At 49.7% G+C, this 16,396-nt stretch overlaps 6 protein-coding genes across 6 annotated transcripts; 2 read left to right on the forward strand and 4 right to left on the reverse strand.

Moving 5' to 3' along the window:
• Window positions 1-34: 34 nt before the first annotated feature.
• Window positions 35-988, forward strand: N7520_010733 (uncharacterized protein; the record flags this gene model as incomplete). Its single annotated transcript, XM_057144666.1, has 6 exons — window positions 35-56; window positions 106-164; window positions 215-281; window positions 366-571; window positions 637-899; window positions 952-988. The coding sequence occupies 6 exons, from the start codon at window positions 35-37 to the stop codon at window positions 986-988; spliced, it is 654 nt and encodes a 217-aa protein (XP_056990420.1).
• Window positions 989-1,819: 831 nt separating this feature from the next.
• N7520_010734 (integrase zinc binding domain-containing protein) lies at window positions 1,820-3,305 on the reverse strand (the record flags this gene model as incomplete). The annotated part of the gene is made up of 4 exons (XM_057144667.1): window positions 1,820-2,470; window positions 2,532-2,586; window positions 2,637-2,759; window positions 2,839-3,305. 4 exons carry the CDS (start codon window positions 3,303-3,305, stop codon window positions 1,820-1,822), a joined length of 1,296 nt encoding a protein of 431 aa, XP_056990421.1.
• A 2,092-nt stretch (window positions 3,306-5,397) lies between these two features.
• Window positions 5,398-8,446, reverse strand: N7520_010735 (putative cytokinesis regulator (Byr4); the record flags this gene model as incomplete). Its single annotated transcript, XM_057144668.1, has 2 exons — window positions 5,398-5,957; window positions 6,031-8,446. The coding sequence occupies 2 exons, from the start codon at window positions 8,444-8,446 to the stop codon at window positions 5,398-5,400; spliced, it is 2,976 nt and encodes a 991-aa protein (XP_056990422.1).
• Window positions 8,447-9,205: 759 nt separating this feature from the next.
• N7520_010736 (uncharacterized protein) lies at window positions 9,206-10,504 on the forward strand (the record flags this gene model as incomplete). Its single annotated transcript, XM_057144669.1, has 4 exons — window positions 9,206-9,341; window positions 9,396-9,610; window positions 9,678-9,984; window positions 10,071-10,504. 4 exons carry the CDS (start codon window positions 9,206-9,208, stop codon window positions 10,502-10,504), a joined length of 1,092 nt encoding a protein of 363 aa, XP_056990423.1.
• Window positions 10,505-11,147: 643 nt separating this feature from the next.
• On the reverse strand, window positions 11,148-13,705 carry N7520_010737 (putative NADH-ubiquinone oxidoreductase, subunit G; the record flags this gene model as incomplete). The annotated part of the gene is made up of 7 exons (XM_057144670.1): window positions 11,148-11,250; window positions 11,311-13,192; window positions 13,259-13,281; window positions 13,341-13,355; window positions 13,417-13,468; window positions 13,521-13,544; window positions 13,600-13,705. 7 exons carry the CDS (start codon window positions 13,703-13,705, stop codon window positions 11,148-11,150), a joined length of 2,205 nt encoding a protein of 734 aa, XP_056990424.1.
• A 967-nt stretch (window positions 13,706-14,672) lies between these two features.
• On the reverse strand, window positions 14,673-16,384 carry N7520_010738 (putative ER to Golgi transport protein (Sly41); the record flags this gene model as incomplete). Its single annotated transcript, XM_057144671.1, has 2 exons — window positions 14,673-15,941; window positions 15,995-16,384. The coding sequence occupies 2 exons, from the start codon at window positions 16,382-16,384 to the stop codon at window positions 14,673-14,675; spliced, it is 1,659 nt and encodes a 552-aa protein (XP_056990425.1).
• Between the last annotated feature and the right edge of the window lie 12 nt (window positions 16,385-16,396).

A 16,396-nucleotide genomic window follows, 5' to 3' on the forward strand; every position in this document is an offset into this window, starting at 1 on the left:
CTCTCCTACAACCTCCCCAATTAGCACCGCAATCATGAATATCTTCAGGCTTTTAGGTGAGCTGCTTGTCCTACATTATGCGCCTATATACTGATCTCAGTATAGCCGATTTTTCCCACCTGGCGTCCATCTTCGTTCTTCTGCAGAAGATGAAGTCGACAAGTGTATGTCACCTCTGACCTTCTCACGGTCATCGCTAATTACTGGATCGCAGAGTTGCTCTGGTTTATCTTTCAAATCACAAGTACTCTACCTTCTTGTTTTTGTCACTCGTTATCTTGGTGCGTTTCAATGTTTCCCCGCCAGAGGCCTTCTGCAATCCAATGGGAAATACCATGCTAACGTCCAGTCGCCCCGTTGATCAGATCTGTTCTGGACATTCTTCGATTCGCTATACCTCACGACCTTCAAGCTACTCTTTATCGGCTCATCGGCCTATATCATCTACCTCATGCTGAACGACTACAAGCCGACCCACGACCCCAACATTGACACTTTTAAGGTTCAATACCTGCTGGGAATCAGTGCGATCCTAGCAGTGCTTTTCCCACATGATTACCGTTTCTCCGAGGTTCGTCCATACTACGCAGAAGACACGTTTGCGCGCGAAAGACTTCCCCACTCATAATCAACTAGATCCTCTGGACTTTCTCCATTTGGTTAGAGTCCGTCGCCATCTTGCCGCAGCTGTTCATGTTGCAAAGGACAGGAGAAGCCGATACAATTACCACTCACTACCTATTTGCCCTGGGCCTGTACCGGGCCCTCTATATCCCGAACTGGATGTACCGGTATTTCACTGAGTCCCACTTCCAACGATCTTTCCAACCCGTCCCCATCATCGCCGGCATCATCCAGACCTTGCTTTACTCTGATTTCTTCTACATCTACTACAACAAGTAAGTCTTGATATCCATCTATGCGCATCCCGTGATTGCTAACCATCCAAAGGGTGTTGAAAGGAAAGAGGTTCTCCCTTCCCGTCTAGGAATACAAGAGACGAATGGAAGAAGGCCCGTCGAGTCAACTCAAGCTTCTGAGTTGCCTCTTTGTGGCTCAATTGTTCTTGGGGAATGTATGACTATGGTCTCTTTTTTTGGAAGGGGGGGGAATCCATCGGATACGAGCATGTTCCGCCTCCTTGCCGGCTTTTCTTTCTTTGGTTATGAATGTCTGATCATCTGATCTAGTTCACGAATTTCATGACGCCTTTCATGTCCCTTCGGCCGCACGGATCTCGAGATTCGCACGTAATTCATATCGCTTGGGATGGTAGCGGTTTTGGGCAGCTTCAACTGCCCATTAACCAGGTTGACTTACGCAACCCACTCTTGATATTGGTAGAGAACAGTGAGATATCTTTCTATCTTTCTGGTCCCTGTCTTGTCTAGTTAGAAGAAATAAACAACCTGAGTGCCATAATCAAATGTATCAATTTTATTTTTTTTGTATTATATTGCATTTCCAATTTTTCTACATCATATCGATGCTTAACCCAATTCCCTCTTCCTTTCCTGCTTTTCCTTAACTGATTTATTTTTATTTTTGAAAAACAGGTCTGCTCTCTCTTTGCTGCAGAACCCATACCGCCAATTAGAAAGTCGGATTTTCGAGCAGACCACCTGACTCTTTACTGAACAAATTTCACTTTTTTGAGGGGCAAGTACGGAGTGTATGCTCCCCAAAATTTCATAAAAAGAACACAAAAATCAACCTCAACCTCAACCTCAACCTCAACAAATTTCATTAAGTAAAGAGACAACACAAAACGTATATCGTATGTCGAATGACCTCAGGCAATGGCCACTCCTTCAAGTGATTAGTATTCCCGAGGAGAGGGGCCGTACGTTGGGACATATCCGGCTGTATAGCTTAGCGGGCCTGGCACAGAAAGATCGGAGAACTGATCTAAAGTACCTGCAATTGAGTGATTGACGGTTGTCATCGATCCATGAGAAGGTCGAACTCCAGTACTCAAGTTGGATCGGCCTTGTAAGTTCTGGTGGTTATCAACCCACCCATGATGACCCAACTGGCCAAAATAGTCATGCTGGGCGCGGTCAAGAGCCACATGTCCCCCATACGTTGATTCCCGTCTTGATATGGGGGGAGAAGGTGGTTTGGGAGACCGAGACAACCTGTCCAAGCGAGGGGAGCTTCGCCGAGAACTGGGTGGTGTGAAGCGAGACCCCCCACGACGCACTTGACAAGTGGGACAGATTTTCACGAAGCGAGAGATAAGCTCCTTTGGGACCCTGAAAGAAGTAACAGAAGTAACAAGGGTCAGTGACCATTCGCAAGACTTCTTGGTCTTGTGGGGGAGAGCATACCAGGAATAAATTCGCCGGACTTGGGCAGAGGTCTTGTCGCGTCCCCCATGCTGGCACTGCTTGTGCGCCTGGGTTAGGATTTTGAATAGTTTCTCGCGGATAGCGACAGGCTTTCCCTCATGACAGATCATCTTGCGACACTGAACAGGTCTTGTTAGGATCTGATAGCAAAGGCCTTGCAGGCACATGGCAAGGACTTACATCGGCTGCTCCAATCCCAGTACTTTGCAGTTTGAACATCTTTTTGACCCAGAACCTGCCTGGTTTAGTATGAAATTGCGGGATATTGGAGGCATGGGAGCTTACCGGAATTGAGCGGATTCAATTGCTGTATCTTTCGGTTCCATAAGCACGCTCTTTATGTTCCGTGCTCTTCTAGCGTGTATCAACGCCTTATCCTGTTTCTTCACCGACAGTTCCTTGACATAGCTGGTCAAGAGTATAGAATCAGTTTCCAGGTCAGTAAGGCAAGCCCCAGGGGAAGGAGGCTGCGTGAAGGTAAACCTACCTTTCCATCAGTTTGTCAAATTCTTTGACATCTGGGAACCCATCTAGCGCGGGGACTACAGCTTCTGAAAGCAAAGTACCCTCGTTATGGGATTCTTGGTCCTCAATCTCCGTCTCGCTGAGAGCCTCGCGGAGTGGTAGGTATCTGGTAGGCAGGTATCGTGGCTCAGGCATATACTGCTGCGATGAATGATGCAATCTCAATTCATCCGAGGTGGACATTGAAGGGATTGTATGGTCGGATGGGTACTGCAAATGCATTCCACCAGCTAAACCAGCCTGTTGCCCATAAGAGGGACCGAATTGAGATCCATATGGGTTGAAAGAATGCTGGGGGAAGTGATACGAGGAAGATCCGGTCGTGTTGAATTCATGACCACTTGAATGGCTATAAGTCCCAGGGACTGCCATCTGCTGATTCATGAGATAATTCTCGTTTCCTTCATTCCGTCTCGCGAAGCTACCCATAATGACAGATGTCTTCCAGAATCAGAATGCCAGCAGTTCAATGTTCCCACGAGTAGCCGCGAAGATATTGGGTTGACTGAAATTGGGAGAAAATGAGAATGAGAGCGAGGTAGAGAAAGAGTGGATGTGTAAACAAAGATGGACGGATATATTTTGAGAAATATACAGTGAAGACAGAAGGGTCACTGATATTTGAAGCGAAAGAAAGGGCCAGGATGAAGACGATGATCATGGGGTAGCAATTGTATTAAAAAGGACCTGCAAGACCCCCAGGTCAATCTTGCAGGACATGACCGATGCCCAAAAGAGTGCACGAGACCATGTCGAAACGGAGTAGGGTAGAAGCAACAGAGGACATCCCTGGAAGACGGACTGCAAAGATTCCACAAGAAAAAAAAAAGAAACGACAAGAGTCAGGCAAATCCAGCAAAACTCTGTAAGGTACGGCCGGAAAGGGTATTACCCAAGGCCTGCAAGGAAGAATATATAGCCAGGATTGGAGGAGATGTATGTGAAATCATGGAAACAAAAATCGATTTTCATATTTCCGAATCCCTTTTAGTGTAAAAGAGATTTGAACAAATAAGAATAAAAATAAATAAATAAAAAAGAAACCAAAATGAACGAAATCCAGCAAAAAAAAAGGCGAGAGAGAGGGGGGGGGGGGGGAAACAACAACAGAGAGAGACAGAGGCAGAAAGCAGCAGGACTGGGGTTCGTGGTCGAAATCCTTCCGACCCGCCGAGTGGATTGAAGGGCGAAAGCAGGCTGATACGACAGCGCACACAAGCAATGGTGATACGGATTCCTGCCTCGATGCCCGGCGCCACCATTTGCCTCATGGAGAGCCACGTTGGGCCCAGTCGAGGCCACCTATAGTAGGGTAGTGGCACTGTGGAGTAGGGGGAGGGGGATCGACTCCTACCATGTCAAATAGCGACAGCAACCGGGGGGCCAAGTAGGACGTCCCCGACTATGACGGCGGAACAAACTCCCCGGAAAAGACCAAGAGGCGAATCTAGGGCTTTGTTTCTGCAGGTTTGCCTTCGTCAAACAAAAGTCGGGCTGTAGATTGCTCCGGCAAAAGTCCAAACATGCACGTAGCCGTCCGTAAGGAACATGGATTGGGGGAGGGCTTTTTCACTGTAAGAAGCACTGGCAATACAAAAATGGGCAGGAGTAGAGAGTCAAATGATGAAATTCCCCTGCTCTCTATCCCCACCGCATGGCATGTTTTTGGGGGGTTTATTTGGTACATCGTGAGCTGTCAGGAAAGCGCTGGGGCGTGACCTTGACGTGGCGTTGATGTCAGGGCACTGCGGGATTGGGTCTGATAGGCAATCAAATGCATCAAGCGGGATGACAGGATTGCATGCGTTTGGCCCGACTGCGACAGCTAAGTCACCGTGTTCGATAGACTTTGCGCCGGACCCTCGCAGCACGGCATCTGGGCCAGTCGCGAAACAGAAGAGGGGCTCGAAGCCAGCATGAGTTATACAATCTAGTACCCGGTGTCACGCTGCTGCTTCCCGATCTCGCTCTATGAGGGCTGTTGGAAAATGGAAGAAAAAGAAAGGAAGCAGGAGAAGCAGAGGAGCCCGCATGCCCTGGAAACCCCGAATCCGAGTGGTTTCGGATCTGCCTAGGGTGAGGCTGCGGTTGTAGATCGTTGCAGCATGGATATTCCTTGTTAATCGAATGCAAACAATGCAGCTGGTCCCATTGATGAAGAAAGATGGTATAGATACCGATGATAGGGGAAAAAAAAAGGGGGGGGGGGAGTATCTACATAGGATTAGGAAGAGGTGTACAAGCAAGAGACCAAAAGATAGAATATTTCTTCTTCTTCTTCTTCTTCTTCTTCTTCTTCTTCCTCTTCTCACATTCAGCGCATTAGTTGCAAAGTATGTATGTACTAGTTCACAGAAACAAAGAATATAATTACAAATAGCTTTCAAAGAACCGTAAATTCGTGCTGGCCAGTTTCATCAAGGCCAATAAAAGACCTGAGGGGTCTTTGCGTCATTAGTTCGTATATCCATGCCCAATCCTCTCTTTCTAGAAGGCCACTGAAGAGCCCACGGGTAACTACTTAAACCGTGGAATGCTTCATGCCAGCAGTCAGGTCACGGATATCCCATCGCCAGTGAGTATCACCGTCTCCACGATCAAAGCCAATCCACTTGTCTACCTTCCGCCTCCATTTCTCTTCCTCGGCTCTCTGTCTGCGGATGAATTCTGGGCCCACATCGAATTCTTCAGTGATAGGCCCTTCATCGGAAGACTCGCCCCCACTCGGATCATCCCTGGCTGTATTGAGAGTAGACCCGACCACTGTTTCAGAGTCTCGTTTGACACCGGTGGTCTTATCATCCAAGTCATCCAGGCCTGCAAAAACATCGTCCTCATCCTCCGGGGCAATTCCACCTTGCTGTCCAGATGCAAGAGGCGTGGCTCGGAGCCAGCACATACGCTGTGGGTCAAAGATCATACCACCGACAGCCTGGGCGTTGTTCACAGCACCCACATTGCTGATAAGAGCTGGAGCAGGTTTGGGTGATTTGGGAGCAGTCGTTATGTCGAACTCCTGCACGAGATTTTCATTGCCTTCCCAGCAAAAAGTATCGGGGTTGTAGTGCATGCCCCTCACAGCTACAACAAGATAAATCAGTCTTGTCCAGTGACGATGGAAGATAAAAGGGCTGGGGTTTCATCATGTCCTTACACTTAGATTCTTGCACACCTGATCCCATGGGTTTGATCAAATGAGGTTTGGATTGGGGTTTATTGGAGTGACCACCCTTCCGGCTGCGAATCGGTGCCGCAATTGGCGATATTCGAGGTATGGGCTGGGCCTTCCAATTCGAGTTGAAAGAACCAAGCGGTGTTGTGTCCCGGTTTCGAGAGCTCAAGGATGCAATGCGCTGCTCTCGCGCATTCCGGGATGCATTGGTGTCTTGGGCAAAGCGTGGTGTAGACACCAGAGGCTTAGAGGTCGAGGGTGGTGTGAAGGATTGTGTCGGGGATTCGCCAGGTGGAGTTATACGGCTCTGGCTAAGCCTAGCTCGTACTGATCGGGGGGCACCTCGGCCGGCCGGATTCTTGGTATACCTACTCTCTGTTGAAACGGATGTAGGCAAATCGTCAAAGGATTCCAGCTCGGTTCCGTCTCCAAAGTTGCGTCGCCTGGTCGGCCGAGTTAGTGTACGTTTAGCCGTTGGGCTAATGCTCTCCGTTTTGCTGTCGTCGAGGCTCAGGCGGAAAGTTTCCGGGCGATTTGATCGTGATAGTCGAGAGTAGGTACCTTGTGGATTGAGTAGGTCACCGGAATTATCAGAGTGGTGGCGGCGGCGGTATGTTTTCATATTTTCGTGGTGCGATTGCCTTTCTGATGCATCTGCTGGGATGAACGGGACTGGTGCTCTTCGGCTGGATGTTCTCCCAGCCACAATCGTGCGCTCCACCGGCGTTTTTGGTCTGTTTGCCGGTGGCAGAATAGAACCATCTGGATTGGATGAAAGTCGTTGCGGAGTCTGCGCTGGAGTAGTGGGTGCCACACCCCGAATGGAAGGTAGAGATCTTTTCGTTCGAAGTTGTCTGGGGGGTGCACAGGAATCACTAGCCGGGGTTGTGGCTTGGGAAACTCGCGCTCCTAGAAGCCTTCGGCCAACAGGATTTGGATTGGGGGAAGTTGAAACCACGCTGGAAGACTGGAGGCTAGAGATTGAAGACTGGGACGAATGCCCAAGGCGGGAGTGGGGTCTTTGAAACTTGGACAGTGGTGCGCCGCTCTCTGAAACCGTCTCGAGATGGGTCGAATGGGCCCGGTCATGGCCAGATAGGCGTGGAATGCGAGTATTCTGGCGAGGGGAGCCTGTTGTATTGACTGGACCGGCACCAGTAGTGGTGAAGGTCAGAGTCGTTGAAGACCGCCGTGTTGGGCTCGCTGGCCACTCCGTCTTACGTTTGACATGAGGGTTAAGTGTTAATTTCTTTGATGCAAAAGCTCTGCCGTTATCAACTTCAATGTCCGAGAAAAAGTCATCCGAGTCAGACGACTTTAAAGCCTGCAGTTCTCGCTTGGCTGCGGCTGCGGTGGTACTCTCTTCGGTGATTTCCTCTTCTCGTCTTTTGAGAGAGGCGGTAAAATCCAATGGGCCATCTGGGAACACTAGGCCATCCAGACCATCTTCTTCGCTTTCCCCAGTCAGGCAACTTGACGCACTGGGGCTGGCAATGGAGATCGAGGAACTAGGAACCGAGCGGCCATCTCGGCCCGTCCCGCCAACTCGGACACCTATGCTCCCTTCGGACCATTCTAGATCGAAGTCGTCTAAAACGGGGCTGGAGATATCACTTGTATATTTTCGGTGTGATAGTTGTAGAGGCTGGTAGTCTGGTGGTAATTCAAGGTCTTTGTCGAAATCTTCAACTTCCTGCTCCATAGTAAGGTTGCTACCGGCCATTTTTAGGGCAGTTTTCTGTGGGGATCGTGGTGTGGGTGCCTTGATGGTGGGCACGTCCCATCCGATAGCGCTATCATCATTATCATCCTGAAACCGATGTAGACTTCCAAGCGCTGATTGTAGGCGAGTTGAAATGTTCTCATTCCAAGATGGGGAAGCTGTAGACTTCACCGGACTTGTGGCCGCCGAACTTATATGTCGGATTGTTTCCGGGAACATCGCCTCTTGAGCTGTCCTGAGCTGCAGTATTGCGTCTGGGCCAGGAAGCTCTACATCTTCAGACCAGTCATCCACAAAAGTCCTCTTGGGCTTTCGAGTAGACAGGCGTTTGATGGCGCCCCCGAGAAGAGCAGAGCTAGGAATATTGGCAGGAATCGGTATCCCCGCATTTTTGGCCGAGGCGAGGGCTTCTTCTTTCGCAAACTCATCGTTGTCGTGCAAAGGAACCTGCCAGTCTTCGTCTCCGACATTCGAGTCCAGATCAGACCGAGCAGACCGCCGCGACGAGATTGAATCGCGATGTCCTGATGGTCGGAATGAGGAATTAGCCATAGATCCTGTGCTGGATGCAGCACGAGATTGAATGCCCTCGGTGAATTGCAGATCATCATCATCATCCCAACATTCGATTTGCTCGTCTTCCTGCAGTCGTATTTGAGCCATCATTGACTTCATGGTGCGCGACACGCGCAAGAGATAGGAAACGCAGTCACACTAGGCAGGTTTCAACGATCAAGTAGTAAACTCCAAGCTTTGCGGCGCTGACACAATAAATCGAAGATAGGGCATCATCCCGTGACAATTGAGCGGAGCGAGTGTATTAGAAATCCCTTTCTTGTTCGGGTTTCTGCTTTTTATTTTCCCTTCTTACTGTAGTGTGTATGTATGTGCGCGCGGTTTTAAGTTGTCCCAGTTCCCCAATTGGAAGGGGCCGACTGAGGGGACAACAGACGGTATTCGGAGTTCAGGGTTCAGGGGTAAGAATTTTCGACCTTCGATGGATTGCCGGATACACCCCTCACTATGAAAGCCTTCGGAAGGAACAGATGTCGAGGAGGGAGGATTTGAGGTAAAAGACCAGTTGGTCAGGGGAGGCTGGAGGAGGGAGAGAGATTCCCGGGAGAGGAACGTGCTTTGCTGTGGAGCGGTGGGGAAACCGCCCACGAGTCACGAGTTGTATGCACTATAAGAGTTCCAAAGTTAAGACCAGTAAAATGTTATTGGGAAGTTAAATTTAGTCTAAGTAAATTGATCGTAATATAATATTATCAACTTATTTCACTAGTTGATGTTGATGTTTACACATGTACCAGCAAGTCACATATAAAAATCGCATTGTTGCCTGGGCAGAAAGATTGGAGCTGGATGACTACTGTACCAAGAAATCCATTTCTACATACCCAACTTCAACCTTCCTCAATAACCTCCATCAAAATGGCTAGCGTTCTACGATTTGCTCGCTCTGACCGACCAAATGAATTCGTTCTTCTCCATGTGGTGAACGCGGGTCCGGCCCCATTGGACCTGACCCTCACTGCCACAGAGGGCGAGTGCCCATATACCGCCAGAGGTAAATTCCCGATGAAGCTTCCCAATCATATTATCCTCACTAATTCCCCAATAGTCCAGGAGTCCCATCTGAAGTCTCTGTGCGCCAAAAACTACCAGGGATCGGATGAAGAGTGGACCCAGACTATCGCTCATGTCTTAGGACAAGCTACCCTTACTCAGAAGCTGCCAGCATGGTCAGGCGTGGAGGCTTCCATTGCCATAACAGGATTAGAGGAAGAGAATAAAGAAATGATCATCACTGTCCGAAAAAGAGTGCAGTCTATCACTGTTCGTGAACCCCAAATACATCAAGCCACACCTGCACCCAAAACCCTAACTTTAGTTTTGTTTTTAGCAAAGGCTTGGTGCGATCACTCTCCAGCAGGATGACGAGAAAGCGATCGAGCTGTTTGAATGGTCTGGTCTTGCTGCTTCCAGAGCTAGCGAGTTAGGAACTCAGGTCATTGACCTGACGGAGCGATGCCTTATCGCAGAGGACACGGTCCGGAACTTGAATAAGCAACTGGAGACGCTGACACGGGCCAAAACCCAACACGAAACCCAGCTTGTGGCCAATTTCGTTCAGTTGTTAAACGAGAAAAAGCTCAAGATACGTAACCAGCAACGGCTCTTAGCATCAGCAACAGCCGACCCGACGAAAGGTGTGTCCTACTTCATTAATGTTGACTCCCTGAGTAGGCTATGAATCTAGGTACTGATACTGACATATACTCTTACTGGGAACCAGTCCTAGAGATCCAATCAGCTACTATTAAGCACCACGCAACTGGGGAGGCCACAAAACGAAATGTCCCCGATGAGAGTGATGGAGATGGTGACACAGAGAAAGGATTTCAGGAAATGGAAATTGATGAAATGAAAGCCGATAATGTTTTGGATGGCCAGGACACTGACGATGAAGGTCTATTCACGCCACAGCCGCTGGAGGAAGGGAACACAACTACAGATGACGAATTCGATAGCCCGGAACTAGCCCAGTCAACCGCCAAGTCAAATCGGACCAGGGATTTGGAGCGTTCGTTGTCCAAAGAAGCGACACCACCACCGCGCAGAGAGCTGCCCTTCAGCAGACGAGAGCCATCGGCGAAGAAAGGACCAGCCTCCGCTTTAAGTGAGGTTGCCGGAGAAACCGCAGGCGAGACAGATGATGATGAGCTATGATTAATGTCTCCTATAACCTACCCAGACATCTCACAGTTTGCCTACCTAAGTACCTACTCTTTCAAGTGTATCTATTCCAGTATGTACTATAATAGGCACTATAGTACATACCTTTTTATCTACGGTATACTCCGTACCACAACAGTAGTAAAAATGCGCAGCCACAAACCATGTGTTGATAGAGCGGAACCTAATTAGGAGCCATAGATAGCCATGGGCTATGTTCTCGGGTTGAAGAGTAATTTAGGGTACGTAGAACATACAATATCTAAATTCAAATTGATAAAACAGACTCTGTCCAGCTCTTTCACACCTGAAGCCAGTGTGAGCCAAGAAAGTCATCGCTCTCCTAAACGAGCTCGCATTCTCCGAGACGGTAGTAGAATTTTGTGGGTCTCAATCATTTTATGTACAAGTCAACCCCGACCAATTATTCCCAGGCAACACCGGAGATTTGGCGAAAGAGGTCAACCGCGGAAACAAGATGAACTGGCGTTGAAGGCGATGGGAGAAAACAGAACATGAAAAGGAAATGGGTACATCAAAGGGAGGTTTAATGTGGTACAAATAACAACGCCTGCAACCATTAGTCAAAACATAGAATCAATCAGCGGCTACGGAGGGAGAAAAATCGCCGGCCCTTTCAGCCGTACAAGGCTTGAGGAGACATTTCGCCTGCGGCCATGAAGTTGGTCTCTGGGTTACCAGTGGCTTTAGAAGCCGAACAACGGGCCATAGTGGGCGAGCTGGAAGATACAAGTCAGTATACAACAAAAAAAAATCACAAGAAAAACCAGGGTACGAACCTTCGAGAGATAGAGTCGGTGAAAAAGAAGTCCTCAATAACTTTCTTGAAGGGAGCGCCGGTCGCGGGTGAGCCCTTGTTCTGATCGGCCAGCTGCACCTTGCTCAATGAGCTGACAGAAGTGGGCTCAACGACATCGTAGCGGCGCATAATCGGGCTGATCTCCTCCATGCGGTCACGGAGAGCCTCGATGTCGTCGTATGGGAGGGGAACACCAAGGAACTCGCTGGTGGCGCGAATAATCTTCCAGTCATCACGAGCGGCGCCAGGTAACGATGTAGCTGCACGGGTCACCTGCACACGGCCTTCAGTGTTGACATAGGTGGCAGATTTTTCGGTGTAGGCTGCACCAGGCAAGACAACATCTGCCAGCTGAGCACCCCGGTCACCGTGGTGACCCTGGTAGATGACAAAAGCATTCTTCGGGATTTCACTCTGCGCAATTTCATCGGCGCCCAAGAGCCAGATCATCTTCGGGGTAGTCTGGGCGACCTCGAGGGATGGAGTAGTGAAGCCCACCTCGTAAGCACCAGCGCGAGACGCGGCACGCTGCAGGACATTATAGCCTTGCCACTCAGGGGTGTTGAAGGTACCGGTGTGCTTCTCGACAAAACTGCCCACGGCCTCGAAGATAGCCTTGGCATCTGGGTGCTCAGCAGCCGCACTGCCAACGACAATCATAGGCCGTTGAGCAGATGCAAGCTTCTTGCCAAACTCACCAGACAGAGCAGCCTTCAGAGCGGAAACATCGGCACCCAAGTGATCATAGTCGAAGGTGCTGTCAAACTCTTCACCGACGAGGCCAATCTCCAGATCCGAGCGCAGATACTGCTTACGAATGCGAGCGTTGAGAACAGAAGCCTCATGACGGGGGTTAGTGGCGACCAGCAAAATAGCATCGGCCTCCTCAATACCATAAATCTTAGAATTAAACAAGTAGTTCGAGCGAACATCGATACCGTGAGCAATAGGGGCACTGCCGCCGGGCTGATCAAGGGCAAGGTTGTCGGAGCCCAACTTGTTTGCCATATCTTTCATGGCAACGAGTGATTCGGTGTCGACGAGGTGTCCGGCGACAGCCTTGAACTCGTTTGGCTGTAACTGAAGTCTCTGCTGAGCTGATGAGATTTCGACCAGGGCCTGCTCCCAAGTGGAAGGAACAAATTTGCCCTCACGACGAATCAAAGGCGTAGTGAGCCGCTGAGTCTTCAATCCATCGCACGCAAAGCGTGACTTGTCATTAATCCATTCCTCGTTGATGTCATCGTTCAGTCTAGGAATAATACGCATCACTTCTAACCCCCGACTATCAATTCGGATGTTGGAGCCAAGTGCGTCCAGAACATCAATGGATTCGGTGTGCTTCAACTCCCAAGGACGAGCTCGGAATGCATAAGGTTTGGAGGTCAAGGCACCAACAGGGCAGAGATCGATGATATTGCCTGACAATTCCGAGTCAAGGCTTTGCTCCAGGTAGGTTCCAATCTGCATTTCGTTTCCACGGCCGCTGGTTCCTAGCTCGGGAGCACCCGCGACATCGTTCATGAATCGAACACAGCGAGTGCATTGAATGCATCGGTTCATTGAGGTCTTCACGAGGGGGCCGATGTTCTTGTCCTCGACCGCACGCTTGCCACTGACCTCGTGGAAACGACCACGATCCGCACCGTAGCGCATCGACTGATCTTGGAGATCACATTCACCTCCTTGGTCACAGACAGGGCAATCCAGAGGGTGATTGGCGAGAAGGAACTCCATCACACCCTCCCTAGCCTTGTGAACCAGAGGCGAGTTCGTCTTGACCACCATGCCAGCCTGGACTGGCCAGGCGCATGATGCCACTGGCTTCGGGGCTCGCTCAACTTCGACAAGACACATACGGCCTAGATTAAACACACGTTAATATTATGGCAAGAAGTCATTCAAGGTGGTAGATGATCGCAACGCACAGTTTCCCGCAATCAATAATTTTCTTTATGGCTAGTCGTTAGTAATGTGACGGGTCGGAAGCATCGGCATCAAAACACGTACTCATGATAGCAATATCTGTTGGCGAGTCAGTATGTAAAATAAGATGGTCGGGTCGGATCCATTGAGTGTGACGTACCTTGGGACAGTAGCACCAGCTTTCTCGCATGCCTGGATGAGAGCCGAACCGGCTATTGGGGACGTGAGTTTTTGACCAATGGCAATTGTTAAGATGTGCATTACCTTCAACTGAAATCTTCTTGCCATCTAGATGAGGGGTTAGTATGTAATGGGCAGTCTATAGAGAATGTTCAGGGCATACCAATGGTCAGTTCAACCTCGGCCGCGCGAGGGGCTGTCGTTGCGAAGGGCCGGGCTCGGGGCACCCGGAGAGACCGGGCGGCCGCACGAAACAGCTGCGGCCGCATAATTGGAAGATGGTCGATAAGGGGAGGGGGGAGAAGGTTGGGGTGAGGGTCTGATGGACGAGGGGGTGGAAGGGAAGAAGGGAGCTCGTTCAGACGGACTTCGAATCTGCTTTGGATTACATAATGCAAATGCTGACCATCCCTGGGTTTGAGTAAGACTTTCCTCACAAATGGCTTTTCTCGGATTGGCTCGGTTACTTTAATCCGGATCAACTGTAATTCCGGGATTTTTCCCTTCCCCTTTAAAACCGACTTCTCTCCTACTACCTTTTCTTGTAAATCATCTCATTCACGGGCATGATTTATTGTAGGAGGCAGGCTCGACTTTTCCTGTTTCCTCTACAGATTGTCCCAGAACGATGTCCCGAACTGGAGCAGTCAAGGGGCTTCCCCCATTATGATTTGTTCTTTACCGACGGTGACTACATACTTGCCAGCCACTCAGTCTGTTGATTTTTGGGGGGTGGGGGGGATTTTTCCCCAGGCACACGTCCGCGGAACCAAAACCGTTCAACAATTCAATTGATTTCCGTATTCACATATTTCAAATATCATCAATCAAATTCCCAAGTCTCAAAGAGGTCACCTGTTCCATAGTTCTTGCCAGTTGCTACTAATGTTCTCTGTTACAACTGGAAAGGCGATATACTTTGGGTATGAACTGCGATGGGTATGGTATTAAAGCATTGTTGTATTCCATCTTAAGATAGATAAAAAGCCTCCGCTTTTGTCCACTGCTTCGATCTACTATGATGAACAGGGTCCTAGTCCAAAAAATACATCCATATACTCAACCGACTGTTTGATGGAGGCTAGCGTAAGGGATCGGCAGATGTCAAGACACGAAATTTCACGCTCAAAACACCACCACGCCATAGTATAATACACCGGATGTCTCCTTGATCGTCCAACCCGGCAGCAAGACGGAGTAAACAAAGAACACACAGAAGAAAGTCAAATAAAAATGCTATGTAGCTACAGGAGAATCATTCACTTGCCATGTTGATTCTTGTTTGGTTCCCGGCAGCCAAGTTCGGGAAACGCTAGGTCCTCGAGGTCGAGCTCGTCCAGGGCCATCGTCCTCCTTTTTGGAGATGTTGGTGGCATGGCCATTATTAGATGCAAAGGATTCAAAGGATCGTGGACCGGGGAAAGCATAGCCATTTGAGTCCCACGGCTTGCTGGAGTGTCCGATATTCGTGGGAAGAATGGATTCCCGGGTGCGAAAGTGGTCTGCGTTCGCGCGTTTGTCAGCCACGTCATCATGGCTGTTGCGATCATACAAGTAAAGGCCCACAAAGGTGAGACCAATCCCAACCGCCTGGATGGAAGTGGTTGTGCTTCCAAACCACACGATTGCGACCACAATGACGAAAACCCGTTTGACTAAGGAGGCGACTGAATAGGAGACGGGAGACACCATTGACAAAAGCACGAAGGCCAGGATATTCTGAGCGAAATGGGAGACGCCGTTGAAGATGAATTCAAGCATCAGCTCCCCATGGTCTAGCGACCCTTGTTTACCGGACAGAGAAATCACACCGTCATGAATGAAATCGGACACCAAAGGATAGCCCTCACTGACAAACCAGATTGGCAAGGTGAGGAAAAATGCCAGGCCAGAGCAATAGCAAAGCAAATTCAGCTTATCCAACTTTCGCCGTGCCGGATTTTGAGCATCGGACTCAGCTCGGTCCGCCTCGTTAAAGAGTTTCTTCGAAAAGATGTTTTGGGACACAAAGACCAACGCGGCCAGAAAGGCACAGGAGATGCCAAAGAAATTGGTTGACAACCCTGTGGAGCATGCAAGCATGACACCAAGAGTCAGAGGAATCAGCGACAGGTAGGTAGCCCGGGCGTATCGGATGCGAAACAGAAATCGGTACGCTAGAACGGTGAACAGAGGTGACAGGCCCTTGATCGTATGAACTAATGAGACGGGTATTTGAGATGTTGCCATGGAGCTGAGAATATGTCCAGCTAGCTGAAAGACGGCAAGTGGCAACGCAGTGGATATCACGTCGCGGGAGGGGTAGCGGATGCCGTGCTTGAGAATCGGCACACTTTGTCGCAGCCAGGGTATCACAGTGGACAGGTACACAAGCAGGAAACACCAGAATGATACAAATGCAAATTGGATGATAGTCAACGTGATGGGCATTGGGAGGGCATTCAAGATAGATTTTGAGGACGTGTTGGTGAGCGCGGAGGTTAGGTACCAAATCATACAGAGGCCCTACACAAACATATTAGCTCGGCATCAGCACCTGTTCATCCCTCGGACCATACAATCAAGCGATATGAGACTGGAGCGCGAAGGGCCTCGGCTAACTCATGCGCGTTGGCACTCATACTGCCATTGCGAGCGCGAATCGTGGTGATGGCCTCGCTGATGCTCTTCCGGGGCCGATGTTTGGGGTTTCGTATAGAACCACTGGGATGATCTCTCGAGTAAAAAGTTGACTTGCGTGGCTCCCACAGATCATTGGATGCATATCTCACGGAGGGGGTTGGGTTCGAGCGGGCAGTCCCCATGGCGGAGTCAATGGTCTCTTCGTAGGGGGGAAATTCATCGACTGGACTACTGGTCGGTTGGGGGGAGGGATTAGCTGGCGCTTGTAGTTCAGATTGTCGCATGGATGCCCGGCGTCCATGACCAGTGACTGTGGTTGTAGCCATAGCGGAAAGCCT

This window comes from Penicillium odoratum, assembly GCF_028828045.1.
Source record: "Penicillium odoratum strain IBT 22623 chromosome Unknown utg000008l_segment0_segment0, whole genome shotgun sequence".
Lineage (NCBI taxonomy): Eukaryota > Fungi > Ascomycota > Eurotiomycetes > Eurotiales > Aspergillaceae > Penicillium > Penicillium odoratum.